The sequence below is a fragment of the Pseudophryne corroboree genome, chromosome 1, assembly GCF_028390025.1.
Source record: "Pseudophryne corroboree isolate aPseCor3 chromosome 1, aPseCor3.hap2, whole genome shotgun sequence".
Taxonomy (NCBI): domain Eukaryota; kingdom Metazoa; phylum Chordata; class Amphibia; order Anura; family Myobatrachidae; genus Pseudophryne; species Pseudophryne corroboree.
In genome coordinates, this window is record NC_086444.1 from 850020069 (window position 1) to 850043289 (window position 23221).

The 23221-nt window shown below is 40.7% G+C and overlaps 1 protein-coding gene across 2 annotated transcripts in view; it reads left to right on the top strand.

Moving 5' to 3' along the window:
• PRKG2 (protein kinase cGMP-dependent 2) overlaps positions 1 to 23221 on the top strand; it is a 168844-nt gene that overhangs the window by 16793 nt on the left and 128830 nt on the right. For both annotated transcript variants that reach the window (XM_063919955.1, XM_063919953.1), the window contains exons 2-5: positions 10696 to 10862; positions 12243 to 12356; positions 14017 to 14122; positions 14973 to 15036. In XM_063919955.1, the coding sequence (XP_063776025.1) occupies positions 10696 to 10862; positions 12243 to 12356; positions 14017 to 14122; positions 14973 to 15036 (451 nt within the window). The remainder of the gene's footprint in view (positions 1 to 10695; positions 10863 to 12242; positions 12357 to 14016; positions 14123 to 14972; positions 15037 to 23221) is intronic.

Genomic DNA, 23221 nt, shown 5'->3' on the forward strand with positions numbered 1-23221 from the left:
AACAGTGAGAGTCAGTGAGAGTGGGTGCAGGGAAAGGCTCAGGCCCCAGAGACGATTTGGGCCCCATAGCAGCCGTATCCCCTGCACCTATGGTAGCTACGCCCTTGTCACAGTTTCTACTGAGACTGTCATACAACTCTTATCTAGATTCGAGGGGAGACGGCTGTGTACCAGGTGAAATAATATAACCTATTTTCTAACTCTTTTCATTATAAGAACAAATGCATACCTCCCAACATGACCCTCTCCAGGAGGGACAGAATACTCTGTTTCTGGACTTTTCTCCTAATGTATGATTGGTACCTTTCTTATCCATTAACCTGTTCAGCACAGGTGATGGCAATCATACATTAGGTGAAAAGTCCAGGAACAGAGCATTCTGTCCCTCCTGGAGAGGGTCATGTTGGGAGGTATGCAAATGATGCTATTTTCTTCATTGCAAAAGAGCAGGAATGAATTTAACACACACAAGTCTTTCCATTCTTCTTACATATATTAGTATTCTTTTTATTGTACGTGCACAAATGTTCACACGTGTAAGAGAAAAGAAATCTGTATATAAGGCTCTCCATGTGGAAAGTTGTGTGACCTACATCCTAATTAGCTGCCAGTGTTGCTCACCTGGGAATACACAGGCAGGTTGCACAAATCTCAAAGCAATTAGTTCTCAACATACCTTTCGCTGGATGGGTTAAAAGGATTAATAGTTGCATCTTAATCAATATTCTGGCCTGCAGGCTGGAAGCTTTAATTGTCCAGTTTATGCAAAGACTTAAAAGTTTTGTGGGATATGCAAACCGCAAGGTTGCCTAAGAGAGTGTGGTATATACATTTATTTTCGTCATGGCAATTAGACATTTCAGCACCATTGCCTTTCTGTAATCCCAATGGTATAATAATCTCTGTGTGATATTGTATGACATATGCAAAATACCCATTATACAAGCAGCAGGAAACCATTCAAAGAATACAAATAATCTATAGATTATATATGTCTACCTTAAATTTTTTCTCAGTTAACAACTGCATTTCTTAAATGGCACTTCTAAGCGCCCCCGATAGCAGGCCGATATGAGTGGGCAATGTATGAATGGTCAGCATCGCTGATAGTTCCGACACCTGCCGCTGTCGATTTTCGCCAGCGGCAGGTGGCGATGCCCTATCTAGTAGCGTGAGTAGCGAGATCCCGTGCATGGGCAGTGGAGCTGGCCGGGCAGGGAGACACAGCGCACCACAATATTCAAATGTTTCCCGTTTTCCCCCGCATGCTGGGACTTGTAGTTCTGCTACAAAAAAATATTCTTTTATTTGACACAAGGCTATCAGCCCCCCATCTGCAGCCCTTGGATGGGGGGACAGCCTCAGGCTTCACCCCTGGCCCTTGGGTGGCTGGAGGGGGGGACCCCTTGATTTAAGGGGTCCCCATTCCTCCAGGTTACCCCGGCCAGGGGTGACTAGTTGGGGATTTAATGCCACAGCCGCAGGGACCAGTATAAAAGTGTCCCCCGGCTGTGGCATTATCTCTCCAGCTAGTGGAGCCCGGTGCTGGTATGAAAAATACGGGGGACCCCTATGCTTTTTGTCCTCCGTATTTTTTGCACCAGGACCGGACGCAGAGCCCGGTGCTGGTTGTAAAAATACGGGGGATCCCCTGTCAATTCCCCCCCCGTATTTTTATAACCAGGACTGGCTCAAAGAGCTCGAGGCTGGTTATGCTTAGGAGGGGGGACACCACGCAATTTTTTTCTGTTTTTTTTAAACACTTTTATGCCGTCCAAAAAGTCGAATCCAGGACGCACACTATCCGTCAATTGGTCCGTTTTTCGACAGCGGTCTGTCTAATCTGTTTTTTATTGAATATGTCGAATTCGGGTCCCGGCGGCAGGGTGTCTGAATGTCGAATTGTGTTGAATTAAAAAACGGTCGAATTCCAGCCGGAATTCGACCGCAATTGCATATATCCCTATATCTTTCTAGCCTTGCCTTCAGAGTGCAAAGAAAAGGGGCTGTGCCGTGTGACCACGCCGCTAGTGTCATGTAGCCACTCCCACTAGTGGCATGTGGTCACACTCCCTCCCAACACATAACCATGGCCATTTTTCCGGCACTGAGTACCACTAAGAAAATATTTCTACTTGCACCACTGGCTATAATACATTTATCCCTGAGTGACAGACTCACATACATCTCAGCCGCATCTCCACAGGCAGGTGAGGGTGTAACTGAGCAGTAACAGGGCAATCACACAAAGGATAACTTCTCTAAAGGTGTATTGTGAGCAATTAGCCAGAATTGTGGGCTATTCATATTCAGATTTGTACATATTATAGAGCCGTCTTATTTCTGACAAATCTCTTCTATCAGATATAGGACTGGTGAAACTGTGGGGTTGACAACATTGCAGGATGCAGGATAAGTCAAAATACCATCGGTCGACATACAGTATGTCAACACCAAATGTCCACATGTTCAGAATATCAACATTCAGCATGTGTACGTGTTCAAAATGTCGATAGATTTCATGCCAACATCCACAATGTTGACACTGTCAAAATGTCAACTGCAGGATTTTTTAGGTTAAAACTAACCCTAATTTACCTTAGTATGCGTAACTTTCACCCTAAACATTGGTGGATCCCCAAGGAGGGGGTGAGCGATTAGGGTGAACGCCCCCCCACAATAACACACAGACCTCCTCCATGGGCTCTTCTGATGGCCGCTACTTTCCTTTCTTACCTGAGAACGAGCTCTAGGCTGGCCACACCCCCAACTGCCCCCTCTGCTACAGACCCTAAATCATAACTCCCAACACGACCCTCTCCAGGAGGGACAGAATGCTCTGCTCCTGGACTTCCCTCTTTATCTATGCTTGCCATTACCTGTGGTGAAACACCTTTCTTATCCATTAACCTGTTTAAAACAGGTGATGGCAATCACAAATTAAGAGAAAAGTCCAGAAACAGAGCATTGTGTCCCTCCTGGAGAGGGTCATGTTGGGACTTGGGAGGTATGCCTAAATGCAGCTTAACCCTCACAGCAGCCGGTGGTCTCTGTTTATACCAGTACCTCTCTGAAAGTGAGTGAGATCATTTATTGCTGGCAGTGTAGTGAGTCTGTGACAGTGGTAGGGTTTATAAAAAAGAGGATGGTGGAAAATAGTAAACACTTTACGGGTGCCTGAAAATCACCCATCCTCGCAGCCTGGAACAACCGTCCCAGATTGAGTACATCTGCACGGGGTGTGTGCGAACGGCTGCCCTGGAAGCCCAGGTAACTGATCTAGAGCAAACCATTACAAGACTGAGAGATGTTCACATTCTCGAGCAAAGCTTAGATAGGTGGAGGAGTTGTAGGGGGTGACACCGGTAGAGGAGGATGAGGACAGGTAGCCAACTGCGTCACGGTTAGAAGAAAAAGCGGGGGAGGCAGGACATCTCTGAACTACCAAAACCCATTAAATTTGCCCGATTGGACGAAGATTCTGTGGATGACAGTGAGGAAATGAGGGAGCTGGAGGAGACTGCTCCCTCTAGCAACCAGAGGAGCTGTCCCTCCAGCACAAAGGGGATAAGAGAAAGCGAGGTACCTAGTCAGATTGTGGGGGTAGGGGATTCTATTATCAGGAAGACAGATAGGGCAATCTGCTACCGGGGGCTGTGATCGCCGTACAGTCTGTTGTCTCCCGGGTGCTCAGGTACGACACATTGTGGACCGGGTAGAAAAATTGTTGGGAGGGGCCGGGAACGACCCGGTGGTCTTGGTGCACGTTGGCACCAACGACAAAGTTAGTGGTAGGTGAGATGTCCTTAAGAAAGATTATAGGGACCTTGGCCAGAAACTTAAGGCAAGGACATCTAGGGTAATATTCTCTGAAATATTACCTGTGCCACGCGCTAGTCCAGGGAGGCAGAGGGAGATTAGGGAGGTAAATGTGTGGGTTAGAGACTGGTGTAGGAAAGAGGGGTTTGTGTTCTTGGAACATTGGGCTGACTTCTCAGTCAGGCGCCATCTTTTTTGTCGCGATGGATTGCACCTGGATTAGGAGGGGTTGCAGTGCTGGGGGGTAGGATGGTTAGAAGGTTGGAGGAGATTTTAAACTAGGTGCCTGGGGGGAGGAATTAGAAAGCATTAGTGGGACAACTACAGAGAGAAGAAAGGAGGGACCTATAAAGTATAATGGGGGTGGAGAGGGGGGAAGCGGAATAATTGTCAGTGATTGTAAATCAAGGAATACTCAAGTTCCTAAGGAAACGGTATCTACAACAAAACTTACAGATCAGGGAATTACTAAACTTAAGTGTATGCTTGAAAATGCAAGAAGCCTAACAAGTAAAATGGGAGAATTAGAAACGATTGCACTTAATGATCAATATGATATCATAGGCATTACAGAGACATGGTGGGATGATTCTCACGACTGGGCAACAAACTTGGAGGGGTACACTCTCTTCAGGAGAGATAGGACTAATAAAAGGGGAGGGGGTGTTTGTCTTTATGTTAAAGGAGGTTATTTACGAGGGGACTGGAGACAACGTGGAGTAATTATGGGTTGAGATTTCGAGTGGGGGGTAGATACAAAAAAGCTTTTAATACGGACATACTACAAACCGCCAGATAATAGTGTGCCTGCCGAATTACAACTCTTGCAGCAAATCGAAAAAGCTGTAGGAATGGTGACTTTAATTACCTGGACATAAATTAGAACAATGAAACAGTAAATACAGCTAGGGGTAACAGGTTCTTAAACATGCTTAAAGATCATTACTTGTCCCAGGTAATCGAGGAACCAACTAGACTTAGGACTATACTGGACCTCGTACTAACTAATAATGTGGAGATGATATCAAATACTACAGTAGGGGAGACCTTGGGAAATAGCGATCATCATATGATCACATTCAATATCAGCTTTCAAAAACAACGTTAAAAAGGGTCTAACTAAGACTTAACTTTAGAAAAGCGAATTTCAACATGGTGAAAAAAGAAATGAAGGACATCAATTGGGAAATTGTATTTCATGGTAAGAATACGGCTGAAATGTGGGATCCTTTTACAACTTTGCTCAATAAGTACACTCATGTGTTCATTCCCAAGGTCAGCAAAAACAGGAGTAGTATATTCAAACTGATGTGGCTTAATAAGAAGGTCAAGGAACTAATGGTTAAAAAGAGGTGTGCTTTCAAAGCATTTAAGTCTGACGGGAAGGCAGAATCATTCCAGTATTACAAGGAATGTAACAAAAAATGCAAAAAAGAAATCAGAGCAGCTAAAATACAAAATGAAAAACAAATCGCCAAGGAGAGTAAAACAATCCCCAAACAGTTCTTTAAGTATATAAATGGTAAAAGGTTAAACAGGGAGAATATTGGACCATTAAAAGGCGAGTTGGATGTCTTGATTATTGATGATAGGGAAAAAGCAGATTTATTGAATAAATTCTTTTCATCAGTATTCACGAGAGAGGACCAGTTGGTGGGAGTAGGGCACAACATATGCTATGATTATGACCCATTACTAAGTACTTGGTTAAACGAGGAAGTAGTCCGGGAGAGGCTAAGTAAAATTAAGATAAATAAATCTCCTGGGCCAGATGGACTTCACCCCAGGATTCTTATGGAACTTAACGCAGAGTGATCGAGGCCCCTATACATGATTTTCAGTGAGTTAATTACATTAGGAATGATACCAAAGGTTATGCTCTATACAGGCAATATAAAGAAATAATCAGGCGTGACTAATAACTAATAAAAAACAGTTTGGTACTCTGGATAAGGACTGATAATTTAGACAAAGCTGCTCCCAATGAATAGTCTGCAACTATTCAGATGTAACAAAAAAAAAAACCACATATATATATAAAGATATATACAGGGAGCGCTAATTGGTCATGTATTAAAAAAAAAACATTTAATAGTAGCAATTAAGAAATAGCACAATACATTATTACATATCAATAATAAGAAACATGGAATGCTTAAAAATGGATAATAACCAATGTATACATGGTCCCAATTGAGTAAACCCACTGCTGAATAAAGGATCACAGTCCACAATTTACAGAGTTCAAACAGGCTGGATGGAAGCCCTCGCGCTGTGCTACTACCTCTAGTCACTCACCACTCCGTTGATGTATCTTTGAAAAACGGGATCAGCAGCGTGAATGTTCTGTACCGCTGCAGGTGTGGTGGTGAGCCCCGGCGTGGGGAGAGGGAGGGCGCGGCAGTTGTAGCTCCGTTAGCGGCTTAGTGGAGCGTCTCTGCCAGAGGGCTTGTGTGCCAGCCTCCGTGACCGCACTCAGCAGCGCTGCAAGAGTAATTAGCAGCCCCGGCGTGGGGAACGAGGAGTTTGGCAATTGCGGCTCCGTTGGTGGCTTAAAGAGGCAGCTCTGCAGGGCGGCTTGCGTGCCAGTCTCTGTGTCCAGCAAAGATGTTATAGGTGGCACAGCTGAGTGGCTCACGGGGTCTCTGAACCAGTATTAAGTTGGTTAAGTTGGTATTAAGGTGATTAATATCCAGATGGGTTGGCGATGTTGGTCGTCACAGTGGGAACATACACAAGTCCTTGACGCGTTTCTCTGCTAAACAGGGGGTATGTGGTTTCCTCAGAAGGTATATTTGGTATACACATGAATGAGTATTTAAGTAAATGGTATCCAATCAAAAAAGGCTACTAATTAAAACACAGATGAGGTGAATTTAAATAGGTAACCTAGCCAATCAATTCCTTATCCAGGTGTCAGACAATCAGGTTCAGAATGACAATTGAATATTATTTTTATATGCTCTTTAAACAGAGTTCAAATAAACATTCTTATTTTGACACAGTATGTTTCAAATATTATAGAAATGGCATCAGTCTGGAACAGTGCATATTATATAATAATAGATCCCTGAGCTTTTGAGCTGCAAAAAAACAGCATATTTACATATTAATTAGTGTTAAATAAACTAATTAGTTCTTTATGGCAGATAAGCCTAGATAGTTCAGTGGGTTAATGCACCACAGCAATCAATAAGACAGCTCAGCGTCACAGGTTCAATTTCCATATGAGTTTTTTTAAAAAGGGGGAGAAAAGAGAGAAAACAACACGAATATAGCGAAACAACTATTTCTATTTTAGTCTCTTTACAATAATTATATAATAGTGTTTCTCAGAGGGAGACACACATCTCCAATAGCTACAACAATATATGTTGTTTTAGAAGGAAGAAGAGCGACACAAATATAGTTAAACAACTATTTCTATTTACCCTTGTTGCATTAGTTACATAATATCGTTCTCTGAGAGGGACATGCCTTATGATACCGAAGGACTGCCGTACAGCAGAGGTGGTCCCAATATTTAAAAAGGGAATTAAAACTAATCCCTGTAACTATAGACCGGTAAGTTTGACATCTATAGTGGGGAAAATACTGGAAGGTATAATAAGGGAAAGCATTCTGGAGTACTTGGATTCCTCCAAGGTTATTAATAGGAATCAGCATGGTTTTGTGAGGGACAGGTCATGTCAAACTAACTTAGTGAGTGATAATATTGATCAGGGTAAAGCAGTGAATGTGGTCTTTTTAGACTTTGCTAAGGCCTTTGACAAAGTCCCACATAATAGACTTATTTTCAAATTAAATGAGCTTGGGGTAGGAAACACTATTTGAACTTGGGTGAGTAATTGGCTGTATAACAGGGAACAGCGAGTGGTGGTTAATGGGATGTTCTCTGAATGAGCCTCAGTGCTTAGTGGAATACTGCAGGGTTCAGTACTCGGGACATTGCTGTTTAACATATTCATTAATGACCTAAGAGTGAGCCTGGAAAGCACAGTGTCATCTTTCACAGACGATACTAAACTGTGTAGCATAATTAATTCAGACAAGGATGTTGAGTCTCTACGGAATGACTTAACGGGACTGGAGGTCTGGGCAGACAAATGGAAAATGAGGTTCAATATAGATAAATGTAAAGTTATGCACTTTGGATTTGGGAGTGCTTATCGATAATAGACTTAGTAGCAGTACACAATTCTCAAAATGCAGCAATAAAAGCAAATAAGGTGTTAGCATGCATTAAACGGGGAATGGAGACAAGGGATGAGAGTGTAATCCTGTCACTGTATAAATCATTGGTACGGCCACACCTAGAATATTGTGTACAGTTCTGGGCACCTCACTGCAAAAAAGATATCTTGAAACTCAAAAGGGTTCAGAGGCGAGCCACCAAACTGGTTAAGGGGTTAGAGGCACTGAAATCTTAGGATTGATTAATGTTATTTAAAAAATATATTATTTTATTTTTTTTCATTTCTATTATCAAAAAATTAGATTGGAAGCACCAGCTAGGCTTCCATTCCAATGTGCGTGTGAGAACCAGTAGAAAATGCATGACCACAGGAATCCTGATTGGCTGGCAGAGTGGTAAGTTCAGCTTTAACGCTGTCAATGTGGATACCTGGAAGGCTGTTTCATTTTACTACCCTTTTCTCAGTAAAACTGTGGTGATAATGGTTTCCCTTTGCTGTAAGAGGCAATAGAAAATCATAATTTTTTTCATCAGTGTATACTAGAGAGGACCAGATAGTGGGATTAGTGAGTAGCATTAATAATAGTAATGTTAAAGGCCCATTACATAGTACATATCTGTCTGGGGAAGTAGTCCATGATCAATAAAGAAAATGGAGACTAATAAATCTCCTGGTCCAGATGGACTTCATCCTAGAGTTCTGATGGAGCTAAACGCTGAAATAGCTAGGCCTCTGTATCTGATTTTCACGGACTCACTTACATCAGGCATGATGCCAAAGGACTAGCATATAGCAGAGGTAGTCCCAATATTTAAAAAGGGCATTAAACTCGATCCTGGTAACTATAGACCGGTTAGTCTGACATCAATAGTGGAGAAACTTTTGGAAAGTAAACTAAGGGATAGCATACAGGAATGCTTGGTGAACTCCCATGCTATTAGTAAGATCCAGCATGGTTTTATGAGAACTAGGTTGTGTCAAACTAATTTGATTAGCTTCTATGAGAAAGTAAGCAACAATCTTGACCAGGGTAATGCAGTAGATGTGATCTATCTGGATTTTGCAAAGGCTTTCAACACAGTGCCTCACAGGAGGCTGATTTTCAAATTAAGGGAGCATGGTATAGGAAACACTGTTTGTACATGGGTGACTAATTGGCTTGAAAACAGAGAACAGCGAGTGGTTGTTAATGGGATGTTTTCCACCTAGGCTAAAATAATCGAATTCCGCAGGGTTCTGTTCTGGGGCCTCTATTGTTTAACATATTTATAAATGATCTAGGAGAAGGACTAGATAGCACAGTGTCAATTTTTGCAGATGATACTAAAATATGTAAGGTAATTATGTCAGATGTCGATGTGGAGTCTCTTCAGAGCGATTTATATAAACTAAAGTTTGGGCAACGAAAGGTATTAGAAAAGGATTTGGGGGTACTCATTGATAGTATATTTAGCAGCAATACACAATGTCAAAGTGCAGCAACAAAGGCAAATAAGGTGTTAGCATGCTTAAAAGGGGAATTGAGACTAGGGATGAGAGTGTAATCCTGACACTGTATACATTGGTGCGACCGCATCTTGAGTATTGTGTACAGTTCTGGGCACCACACTATAAAAGAGACATGTTAGAACTTGAAAAGGTTCAGAGGCGAGCTACCAAATTAATTAAGGGGTTGGAGACACTGGACTATGATGAGAGACTTTCTAGGTTAGATATGTTTACACTAGAAATAAGACGACTAAGAGGAGATATGATTAATATTTACAAATATATAAAGGGGCAATATGTGGAGCTATCAGGTGATTTGTTTATTATGAGACCTCTACACAAAACGCGCGGATACCCGCTAAGGCTTGAGGAGAGGAAATTTCGTATTTTTCCCTGTAAGGGCAATACGAATATGGAATTCACTGCCAGTGAAGGTTGTAATGGTGGACTCGGTCAATGCATTTAAAAATGGGTTAGATCAATTTCTAGCAGAAAAAAATATCTGAGGATATAGCCTTAAACCAGAATAGAATAGGGAGTATAATATATTTCAGGTTGAACTCGATGGACTACCGGTCTTTTTGCAACCTCACCAACTATGTTACTATGTATCATTGGGGGTAATTCTGAGATGATCACAGCAGGAACTTTGTTAGCAGTTGGGCAAAACCATGTGCACTGCAGGGGAGGCAGATATAACATGTGCAGAGAGAGTTAAATTTGGGTGTGATGTGTTCAATCTGCAATCTAAATTGCAGTGTAAAAATAAAGCAGCCAGTATTTACCCTGCACAGAAACAAAATAACCCACCCAAATCTAACTCTCTCTGCACGTTATATCTGCCTCCCCTGCAGTGCACATGGTTTTGCCCAACTGCTAGCAAAGTTCCTGCTGCGATCAACTCAGAATTACCCCCATTGTCATATCAGATTAGTACAGTAAATACACCCCTCACATATAATGTAGGCTTAAAATGAATTCAGCCAGAGGAACAGCAATAAGAACTGAGATTTCTAAACTGAGTAAGATGTTTTATTAATGGTCTTTTGCATTTTTAGTATTCTAAGTAAAGTGCCAGGAAAACCGATGTTCATGTTCATTTTTATACATTTTAGGAATAGTATTCTTGTTTACTGTAGGTGGTGTCTATTTATCATTAATTAATTATCCTTTCATTTCTTTTCTTATAAAGCGAGAAAAAACTGATAACGGACGCATTAAACAAAAATCAGTTTCTAAAGCGACTAGATCCTCATCAAATCCGAGACATAGTAGAATGTATGTATGAGAGAAGATATGCTCAAGGAGAATATATTATCAAGCAAGGTGAACCAGGCAGTCATATATTCGTATTAGCCGGTAAGTGCTTTAGCATTTGCTAGATGGAACCTGTTCTCCTGATTTCGTATAATGTTTAGGAAATGTTGAGCTGTGACTGCATCCAGTCATGGAGAAAAATAGAGCAGGTGATGCGGTCTAACTCTGTTACTCTGCACTCAGAGTGTACTTATATAAACATATCTACTAAAATGGCAGCATGGTCCCAACAATGACACACTGTCTTTCAGCATAAAAAGTTGTTATACCTGCACTATTCCTGGAACCTTAAGAGACCACACTTGGTATCCCAATATTCTAAGTGCTAGTATTTCACTGGTGTGCCTGCATTATATATGCAGAACCTAACCTCAGCAAACATCTCAGGCTGGTGACGTTTTTGCTATTTCAAATGTAACTTGTACTGTTTCCAGAATTCACCAGAAACAGGTTCTTATGGATAGATGTGAGATGAATTACAAAAGCAAAGTTTAATGTTAAGAGTTTGAGCTCTGTTTGTTAAGTGGTGAAAAGCCCTATCTCCATCAAACACATGGGGGGAGATGTACTAAGCCTGAAAAGTGATAAATTTCACAGTGATAAACTGTCAGCCAATCAGCAACTAACTACCATGTCACTGGCTGTGTTTGAAAAATGACAGTTAGGAGCCGATTGGCTGGTACTTTATCACCGTGATATTTATCACTTTTCAAGGCTTAGTACATCTGGCCCATGGGAATAGAACTGTGATGTCTTGCCAGGGAAAGCTTACCCATCAAGGATTACAACAGTATAAGTATGGCTGCAGTTGTTCTGTGACAGCAAAGACAACAATAAAAAAAATGCTTTATTATTGAAATAAAGGATTGCCTTCATATTTTTTAAAGGGGAGGTTTATCAAACCGTCTAAAGCTGACAATCAGATTCTAGCTATGAATTATCAAGTACAGATTATAAAATGATAGCTAGAAACTGATTCATTGCAATGGGCAATACCTCCACTTGTCCCTGACTGCTTACTGTACCAGCAAGTAATCTAATCTTGCCAAGGAAACAAAGCTTAGGTAGCTGCTTAGGTGCCAGGATGCGGGAGGCGCCACTTTGCCCGCTTATCACAAAATTAAGAATGTCTATGAGAGAGACATTCTTGTTGTACGTAATGTAGGCGGCGACTGTGGAACTTCTAAGACACCGCCTCCCTGTTTTCACCTGAGGGGCTAGAAGTGGGTATAGGTGGTGGTGGTTTGTGAGAGAGGGTCAGTAAGCTGAAGTTTTGCCTAGGGTGCTTAGAAACCTTGCCATGGCCCTGTAAGCTATATAGTATATATTTATCACTGAAATAATAAGTACACAATAAGTGAACCAACACTGAAATATTTAAATGAATATTTTTTCATCAAAAATGAAACAATATATTTTTAGAGGGAAAAACAGAAGTTTTCCAGCAGAATAAATTTCTGACATCCATCCCAGTATGGACAACGTTTGGAGAGCTGGCAATACTATACAACTGCACAAGAACTGCCTCTGTCAAAGGTTAGTGTACAGTTATTAGTCCATGAAAATATGTTACTAGTGATAAACTACATTTTCAAACTGTTCAGTGAAATATCGGGGGATATCAAAGTTTGGAGCAAGATAAAGTGTACAGAGATAAAGTACCAGCCAATCAGCTCCTGTTATTTTTCAAACATAGCCTGTAACATTGCAGTTCGGAGCTGATTGGTTAGTGATTTATATCTCTCTGCGAGCTCTGTAAATCTATCCCATTGTCTGTAGAAAGTTTGAAGCATGCGGTCCCTCAAGTTTGACCAGAATTTGGCCTGAAGAGTTTCTAGTCCAACATTAACCACACCACACAGCAGAAGAATTCCCTGTTGTACCAGCACTATTAGCAGAGTTAGTGGGTATGGCTTTCTGCTGAATGGTAGAGCAAAAGCGGAACTTGAACAATGTATTTCCTGATCTTTGCTTCTCTAAAAAGGCCTCTTCCTCCAGAAATCAGATTATTATCACTAAGTCCTGCATTGATTTCACTTTATTTCATTATGTCACAAAAATCATCTTTTTAGTTCATTTCTATATTTAGAGCTAATTAAAACTATGGGGTATATTTGCTAAATGACATTAAACAATGATACATTTTTTAGTATTCCTGGCAGTCACATCAAAGCTGCAAATTGTCACTCCTGGTATTGAATTTAATATTATTTCAATTTTAAATCCTGCAGGCAAAAAAAAATGTTGTGAGTCGGAGGCTTTGAAAAGCCCCTATTTAGTAAATATACCCCTAAGACTTTCAATAGTTGTGTTACTTGCTTCAGAATTCAATATGATGTATCTCCTATTTGTAATTTGGTGCTTTGTTATTTAGTGTGGCTCTGCATTCCAATATTGTGGTATATATTGTGAGGGTAATAGGGGTGCTAATTCACTTGATGGCTTCCATTGATTTGATTGTCAGGGATACTAACAAAGTTATCTTTGTTTCACATTCTCAAAATAAGGACTAGAATTCACGAATGATTGAGTTAAAAGTGCATTATCATCCCACAGGGCATAGAGAGCATCCCTCTTAGAAAGAATAAGCGAAGGCTTGGTTTCACCCTCCAGTGGTAAACACTAAACAGTGAAACTGCTAGTTGTAGGAAAAGACTATGAACAAGACCTAAGTTTTATATTCCCCTAACGAAGATAAACTGTATGCAAATATTAAAATCAGACATATCCACAAACTGATTATTTGCATATTATTATTAACTGCTCTACTGTAGAAATTGGTTGGCAGCCACATCTATTGGCAGAGTACATACTGGAGTGACTGGCAATAGGGCCGATTTAAGGGATGATTTCCCTTGAACCTGGTTTCCGAAACACACTATACGATTTAATCAACGAAGGGAACGATATATCGTTCCGTCCTTCAGTAGCATACACCTGGTCGCATGCCAAATCGTCCGGTTCACCATGCAGCATGGCCAATTGGATGACATTGCATGCTACCGTGGGAGTGAGCAAATCAGTCCACACTAGGCGATGTAGACGATTTGTCATCATGAAATGTCAAATTGTCCCGATATCGGTCCAGTGTGTACACGGCTTATGTTTCCATTTGAATATCGTAGAGTAACCTATTGAAAGAATAAAGCAAACAGTTTTTTAGTAAAGATTAATCACATATATTTTTTTTCTGAAGCAATCATCAATGTTAAAACATGGGCTCTTGACAGAGAAGCATTTCAAAATATTATGAGGAAGACAGCACAAACTAGACATGAGGAGTACCGGAACTTCCTGAGGAGGTAAATCTTTCTATAGAAATTCTATAAATGGGATAGTAAATGATCAGGACAGACATTTGTAAAACTGACATAAGAAGAAATGTTTAAAGCTTTATTCCTACATAAATTGTGAATATTTCCACTCACCACTGTAAAATGGCTGCAAAATGGGGTGGGGGAGCAGGCTGCAAGGTGGACTAATCCTCCCACGAACACAGCTTTTCTGTGGTGTCAAAGCTTACATTTTTGGCTAGGTTATTAGATGAAAATGACAGCATTGAGCAAACCCAGGGATCCGGGAGGGGGAAGGAGCTAATTAACACAAGGAAGTAATGAACTGCTATTCATATAGCTTCATATTCTGCTTTTACACAATGTACATAAATGTCACAACATGTTTACATTATGTTGGTGTGTCAGCAGGGCTATCTTAATGTACAGGCACACTGGGCAGCTGCCTGGGCCCCACAACTCTAGGGGCCTTTGAGCAGGGACGGGTGGTAGTCACACAATCAGAGCAGTGTGGCATCATTCTCTACCTGCCTCCCAGCCTGTAGCCAGAAAGTGAATGGCTAACAGCATGCTGATTGATGGATGGCTGGAGCTATCCTCCAATCAGAGTGCTGAAAGTCATTTACTGTATGGAAGCACTTGTCGAGATGGGGTAGGACCACAGAAGAGGCATGTTATGATTTGTTTTTCCATTAAATTGGCTCTTGTGAATGGGTGAGTAGGAACCCCAGTGCAGTGCTTTGCTCAGGCCATACAATACTGTAAAAATGGCCCTGTGTGTCAGAATACTTTCTTAGAGTGCTATTTAGATAAAGCACATAACATAACATAGTATTTAAACTCTCTTTGCTTTTAAAAGTGTATTTTTGTTGAAGATGCTTCCAGAAGACAAGTTGATGAAGATTGCAGACTGCTTGGAATTGGTAAGTTCATATCAACAAAATATATATAAATGTTGAATAGGAACTGTAGGCAGAAGGTTATATGTGATTGGGAACTTCCTACCCCAACTAGAAGAGCCATTGTGGCCCCATCTCTGGGATCTACTGACTTCTGGAGAATAGCTTATGTTAAAGGCATAAGGAGGAATGACATACATCATTTAAATATCTAAAATAATGAATAATTATTTTTCAATGCATCTCATCATAGTTTGCTCAGAGAATTGAAATTCTCTGTGAATCTGCATTTACTAACAAATATTTACATATACAAACCTATGCTTGCCCTTGGTACGATGCAGAGATCACAGTGGCTACAGTCACTAAATTGTGACCATAAAAATTACACAGGTGACTTCTTGTATGAGGTGTGGTATGTTGACATTTTACATGTGGGTCATTCCATAAAAATGAGTAAAAATGTCCCCCCAAAAAAAAGCTGTGAATCTTTTCAGTTTTCAACATTGGTTGACAAATTAACTTATAGTTCTTTCGACAGATTTTCATAAAAAAAATAATACAGGCTCTTAATTTGGAGTTGAGGAGAATTATCAAGTAGATATTTCCTTTACGAAAAACAGAGGTGAACTTGGCTTCTCCCATACGTGACTACTAAATTTTGTGATATTGTGTGGGATATAACAGAGAAGAAAATGTTCTACCTAAAAAATATGTCTAGTTAGGCACTTTGATTTTACATTCATCTTTTTTTTTTTAAACTTCTTTATAGCAAACATTGATATGTTAAAACTTGTTCAATTATCCTGTACGTGACAGTGGAATGGCCCACGTCGGCACTCATAATATTAGCACTGCCCTAACCCTAATTGCAGCATAACTCTAAACCCACCCTTATAATTGCAGCTTAACTTTAATTGTAGCCTAACACTGACCATAATTTCATTTGTCAACATTATGAACTTTGACATTCAGACTATATTGACATTATGGTGTTAAAATTCTTCATGTTGACATCCTAACTGCATCCCTTTTGTATGCTTATAATTCCAACTGCACAATATATGTTTTCTTTTACAGGTTAAGTATCCCATATCCAAATATTCCGAAATACGGCATTTTTTGAGTGAGAATGAGATAGTGAAACCTTTGTTTTCTGATGGCTCAATGTACACAAACTTTGTTTAATACACAAAGTTATTAAAAATATTGTATTAAATGATCTTCAGGCTGTGTGTATAAGGTGTATATGAAACATAAATGAATTGTGTGAATGTACACACACTTTGTTTAATGCACAAAGTTATTAAAAATATTTGCTAAAATTACCATCAGGCTGTGTGTATAAGGTGTATATGAAACATAAATGTATTCTGTGCTTAGACTTGGGTCCTATCCTCATGATATCTCATTATGGTATGCAGTTATTCCAAAATACGGAAAAATCCGATATCCAAAATACTTGTGGTCCCAAGCATGTTGGATAAGGGATACTCAACCTGTATAATACTAAAGTTTTCTTTTTAAAATATATATATATATTAAATATATTGGTTGCAAATCATTTTTATAAAACTTACTTATAAGTAAGAGGACAAGTCTGGTAGAAGTAGTGTTATGCACTCACTGGTCGTAGGTGCGTTTTGTCATAAGCATCGTTTATGTTTGCCTGATTCTGTAAAAAAATGCCTAGACAGCATACAGTATGTGAGACGATTACATTGGATGTACCGCGGTTTCATGTTTATTAAGAATATAATTAAATGCTAAAAGAAAAGCTCAAACAGTGTCAGACTGTCAACGATGTACATTAGCAATAAATAGTAAAATCATAGACCCTATCTGGTTTGTACATGGCCAGTTATTTGTAGTGGGTCTGAAATGCAGGTGAAAGTCTTGAATTTCCTGATTTATAGCATGGAAAAGGTGTAAGTAATAGATATAGAGTAAATCAGTCAGGTCTGCCAGACTTTGTAGAACTTCCTCAAGATGTTTCAAGTAGAGTACACATCATTTTAAGTAGGGTAGTTATGACTTGACCTGTATTAGTCACTTCTCCTGGGAGATGGTCCTGTGAAGAGTGACTTTTGGGAATAAGCGTTGTGGACTAACATAATTCCTGAATTACTACAGGAATATTTTGAGCTATATTAATCAGTAATACTATGATAAAAAAAGCAAATGTTTTATTTAGTGATGAGCGGGTTCGGTTCCTCGGAAACCGAACCCCCCGAACTTCACCCATTTTACACGGTCCGAGGCATACTCGGATTCTCCCGTATGGCTCGGTTAACCCGAGCGCGCCCGAACGTCATCATCCCGCTGTCGGATTCTCGCGAGATTCGGATTCTATATAAGGTGCCGCGCGTCGCCGCCATTTTCACTCGTGCATTGGAAATGATAGGGAGAGGACGTGGCTGGCGTCCTCTCCGTTTATTCATGTTGATGCAAATATTTGTGCTTATTGCTTAATTGTGGGGACTGGGGAGCAGCTGTATTATATAGGAGGAGTACAGTGCAGAGTTTTGCTGATCAGTGACCACCAGTTTTATCCGTTCTCTGCCTGAAAAACGCTCCATATCTGTGCTCAGTGTGCTGCATATATCTGTGCTCACACTGCTTAATTGTGGGGACTGGGGAGCAGCTGTATTATATAGGAGGAGTACAGTGCAGAGTTTTGCTGATCAGTGACCACCAGTTTTATCCGTTCTCTGCCTGAAAAACGCTCCATATCTGTGCTCAGTGTGCTGCATATATCTGTGCTCACACTGCTTAATTGTGGGGACTGGGGAGCAGCTGTATTATATAGGAGGAGTACAGTGCAGAGTTTTGCTGATCAGTGACCACCAGTTTTATCCGTTCTCTGCCTGAAAAACGCTCCATATCTGTGCTCAGTGTGCTGCATATATCTGTGCTCACACTGCTTTATTGTGGGGACTGGGGACCAGCAGTATTATATAGGAGGAGTACAGTGCAGAGTTTTGCTGACAGTGACCACCAGTATATATAGCAGTATGGTACGGAAGGCCACTGCTCTACCTACCTCTGTGTCGTCAAGTATACTATCCATCTAGATTCTATACCTGTGGTGCATTTTAGTTTTGCAGTTTGCTGACAGTGACCACCAGTATATATAGCAGTACGGTACGGAAGGCCACTGCTCTACCTACCTCTGTGTCGTCAAGTATACTATCCATCTAGATTCTATACCTGTGGTGCATTTTAGTTTTGCAGTTTGCTGACAGTGACCACCAGTATATATAGTTGTACGGTACGGAAGGCCACTGCTCTACCTACCTCTGTGTCGTCAAGTATACTAAACATCTAGATTCTATACCTATGGTGCATTTTAGTTTTGCAGTTTGCTGACAGTGACCACCAGTATATATAGCAGGACGGTACGGAAGGCCACTGCTCTACCTACCTCTGTGTCGTCAAGTATACTATCCATCTAGATTCTATACCTGTGGTGCATTTTAGTTTTGCAGTTTGCTGACAGTGACCACCAGTATATATAGCAGTACGGTACGGAAGGCCACTGCTCTACCTACCTCTGTGTCGTCAAGTATACTATCCATCTAGATTCTATACCTGTGGTGCATTTTAGTTTTGCAGTTTGCTGACAGTGACCACCAGTATATATAGCAGTACGGTACGGAAGGCCACTGCTCTACCTACCTCTGTGTCGTCAAGTATACTATCCATCTAGATTCTATACCTGTGGTGCATTTTAGTTTTGCAGTTTGCTGACAGTGACCACCAGTGTATATAGCAGTACGGTACGGAAGGCCACTGCTCTACCTACCTCTGTGTCGTCAAGTATACTATCCATCTAGATTCTATACCTGTGGTGCATTTTAGTTTTGCAGTTTGCTGACAGTGACCACCAGTATATATATATAGCAGTACGGTACGGAAGGCCACTGCTCTACCTACCTCTGTGTCGTCAAGTATACTATCCATCTAGATTCTATAGCTGTGGTGCATTTTAGTTTTGCAGTTTGCTGACAGTGACCACCAGTATATATAGCAGTACGGTACGGAAGGCCACTGCTCTACCTACCTCTGTGTCGTCAAGTATACTATCCATCTAGATTCTATACCTGTGGTGCATTTTAGTTTTGCAGTTTGCTGACAGTGACCACCAGTATATATAGCAGTACGATACGGAAGGCCACTGCTCTACCTACCTCTGTGTCGTCAAGTATACTATCCATCTAGATTCTATACCTGTGGTGCATTTTAGTTTTGCAGTTTGCTGACAGTGACCACCAGTATATATATATATATAGCAGTACGGTACGGAAGGCCACTGCTCTACCTACCTCTGTGTCGTCAAGTATACTATCCATCCATACCTGTGATGCATTTCAGTTGTGCGCAGTATATATAGTAGTAGGCCATTGCTATTGATACTGGCATATAATTCCACACATTAAAAAATGGAGAACAAAAATGTGGAGGGTAAAATAGGGAAAGATCAAGATCCACTTCCACCTCATGCTGAAGCTGCTGCCACTAGTCATGGCCGAGACGATGAAATGCCATCAACGTCGTCTGCCAAGGCCGATGCCCAATGTCATAGTAGAGAGTATGTAAAATCAAAAAAACAGAAGTTCAGTAAAATGACCCAAAAATCAAAATTAAAAGCGTCTGAGGAGAAGCGTAAACTTGCCAATATGCCATTTACGACACGGAGTGGCAAGGAACGGCTGAGGCCCTGGCCTATGTTCATGGCTAGTGGTTCAGCTTCACATGAGGATGGAAGCACTCATCCTCTCGCTAGAAAACTGCAGTGCCACTCCTAGATGGGCCAGGTGTTTGTGTCGGCCACTTGTGTCGCTTAGCTTAGTCACACAGCGACCTTGGTGCGCCTCTTTTTTTCTTTGCATCATGTGCTGTTTGGGGACTATTTTTTTGAAGTGCCATCCTGTCTGACACTGCAGCGCCACTTCTAGATGGGCCAGGTGTTTGTGTCGCCCACTTGTGTCGCTTAGCTTAGTCACACAGCGACCTTGGTGCGCCTCTTTTTTCTTTGCATCATGTGCTGTTTGGGGACTATTTTTTTGAAGTGCCATCCTGCCTGACACTGCAGTGCCACTCCTAGATGGGCCAGGTGTTTGTGTCGGCCACTTGTGTCGCTTAGCTTAGTCACACAGCGACCTTGGTGCACCTCTTTTTTTCTTTGCATCATGTGCTGTTTGGGGACTATTTTTTTGAAGTGCCATCCTGCCTGACACTGCAGTGCCACTCCTAGATGGGCCAGGTGTTTGTGTCGGCCACTTGTGTCGCTTAGCTTAGCCATCCAGCGACCTCGGTGCAAATTTTAGGACTAAAAATAATATTGTGAGGTGTGGGGTGTTCAGAATAGACTGAAAATGAGTGTAAATTATGGTTATTGAGGTTAATAATACTATGGGATCAAAATGACCCCCAAATTCTATGATTTAAGCTGTTTTTGAGGGGCTTTTGTAAAAAAAACACCCAAATCCAAAACACACCCGAATCCAACAAAAAAATTTCAGGGAGGTTTTGGCAAAACGCGTCCGAATCCAAAACATGGCCGCGGAACCGAATCCAAACACAAAACCCGAAAAATTTCCAGTGCACATCACTAGTTTTATTCCAAACAACTGGAATATCCATCTTGTCATGAAAAAAAAAAAAAAAATAGCCGGATTTAAGTCCAGCCTTCATATAGAAAATGGCACAACACGGGCCTTTATACTACAGATTGTTTGATAACATAATTCCATGTGAATTGCATTATAATAGACCCAACCCTGCTGTGCAAAGATAGGACAGCCCATGATGTACTTAAGCATCTACTGCAGGACAAAAATTGGAGTGACCTAATGAACAGTGGGGGTCATTCTGAGTTGTTCGCTCGTTGCCGATTTTCGCTATACTGCGATTAGTCGCTTACTGCGCATGCGCAAGGTACGCAGAGTGCATGCGTTTAGTTATTTTACTAAAAACTTAGCTGTTTTGCTGTGGCTTCTGCAGCGCTTTTCAGTCGCACTGGTGTTCGGTAAATTATTGACAGGAAAGGGGCGTTTCTGGGTGGTAACTCAGCGTTTTCCCGGCGTTGGCTAAAAAACGCAGGCGTGTCAGGGAAAAACGTGGGAGTGTCTGGAGAAACGGGGGAGTGGCTGGCCGAACGCAGGGCATGTTTGTGACATCAAACCAGGAACGAAACAGCCTGAGCTGATCGCAGTGTAGGAGTAAGTATCGAGCTACTCAGAAACTGTTAAGAATTTTTTATTCGCAATTCTGCTAATCTTTCGTTCGCAATTCTGCTATGCTAAGATTCACTCCCAGAGGGCGGCGGCCTAGCGTGTGCAATGCTGCTAAAATCAGCTAGCGAGCGAACAACTCGGAATGACCCCCAATGATCCTTATTACCTCAATGACTTCTCTACCACTAAGTTATTTCCTATGAAAGGGGGTTATTCAGCTTGGATAGCTCCTGCGATCCTCAGCGCAGTTTCCTGATTATTAGGAAACTGGGCATAAGCAGTACCCATTCTGTTTATACTGTATACCTAAAAGCATAGATATACCTAAAACCTGGACTGTTGGGGTGCCTTGAGGACCGCATATGGGAACCACTGCCATAAGGTAAAATATCTGCCCACGGTAAATCAGAAAATGTGTTACATGTGCCTCTAACACATAAGTCGGTGAGACATTTGCAAAACAATTTTACCAAAGCACAGGAGAGCTCATTAAAGGGGTTATATGTACGCATGTAACAAACTGAAAAGAAGACCCAGTTAGTTTATTTTCTTGGGCAGAAACATAATATGGAAGTTAGCCACTTCAAATACATGCCGAGGAATCACACGCTCTATTTCTGAAAGATTTTACAGAAAGAAACTATTTTAAAGGTGTTGACTTTATGTCAGTCCTGTGTTCATCATATAATTTAACTAGAAGAAAAGCAACCTTCCATTTGAAATGTAGTCAAAGAGCACTTTGCACTTAAGTGTAAATTACACCACCAATGTATCAATGAGTATTTCATAGAAATTCCCTGGTGTCGTTTATTAATTCCATGCCACGATGATACAGTGTTTGCTCTCTCATTTCCCAGGGTTTTGATGATGAAATCATTCTGAACAGGTCTTCTTGGATCTGCTCCCTCTAGAGGGTTGGCCATGTAATGTAACACTGACACAGATGTTACGAATTAATAATTCAGCGTAATTTCACCGAAGAGCACAGTCATTTTTCTTTAAAAGAAGAAAATGTGTTTCTAATAGAGTATTTGGAGAGCAGACGTAATAACCACAAGAGAATTCCATTCTGATCCCAGATATTAAATCTAGAGGTATGAGGATTAATGGTAGTGCACTTTGCCTGCTACCTCTTCACATTACAATATTTAAAATAGATTGTTTAGGTTATTTATTCCTCAAGTTTTGCTTTATATGTATATATGTATAATGTATATTCATACATTTGCCCTCAACATTAGTCTGCGGCTATTATGCTGCTAATCTGTCTTACATTTTAATTAATATTAATTTAATTTATTATTATTATTATTATTATTATGTCTTCTCTCCTGTGCATCAGTATACTATGTATACTATACATATTGAGCATTATTTTAATTTTTTTCTGCATTAAAACCTAACAAGATTTTCACAGTAGAATTTGCTATTCATTTATTTAGTTTGATCCTACTAATTTAATGAATGAAGTTTGGGATGATACAACGTATCCTGTATGTTATCGCTTTAGAAACCCATAAATAAAGTTTAGTTTGAAATGTAGTTGGAAATATTCCTAAAAAAAAAAAAAAGTTTAGTTTCTTATATAAAAAAATCTGAAACCGTTTGATTTGATATACATAAGGTTACTGTGTTTACAGTTCTATTAGCAAGAAAAATTGAATATGAGTATAGAACACATGTAGCATTCACTCGCTACATTTAGTACATAACCCTGGAATATGTTCTATATTGTTCTTCTAGTCTCTGAAATGAGGAAACTGTCATTTCCCTCTATGTGTCAACCATTCTCAATAATACTTACGGTAAATGGAGCAATATAATTCTGCACAGAAGCAAATGAATAAACTTCAGTGCAGTGGCGCACCTAGAGAGGAGGAGGCCCGTGTGCAGTCTCTGTCCGAGCCCCCTCCTCTCTAGCTGGCACAGCAAAAGACTCTGGGCACTGGGGTCACTAGGACACCCTAGCG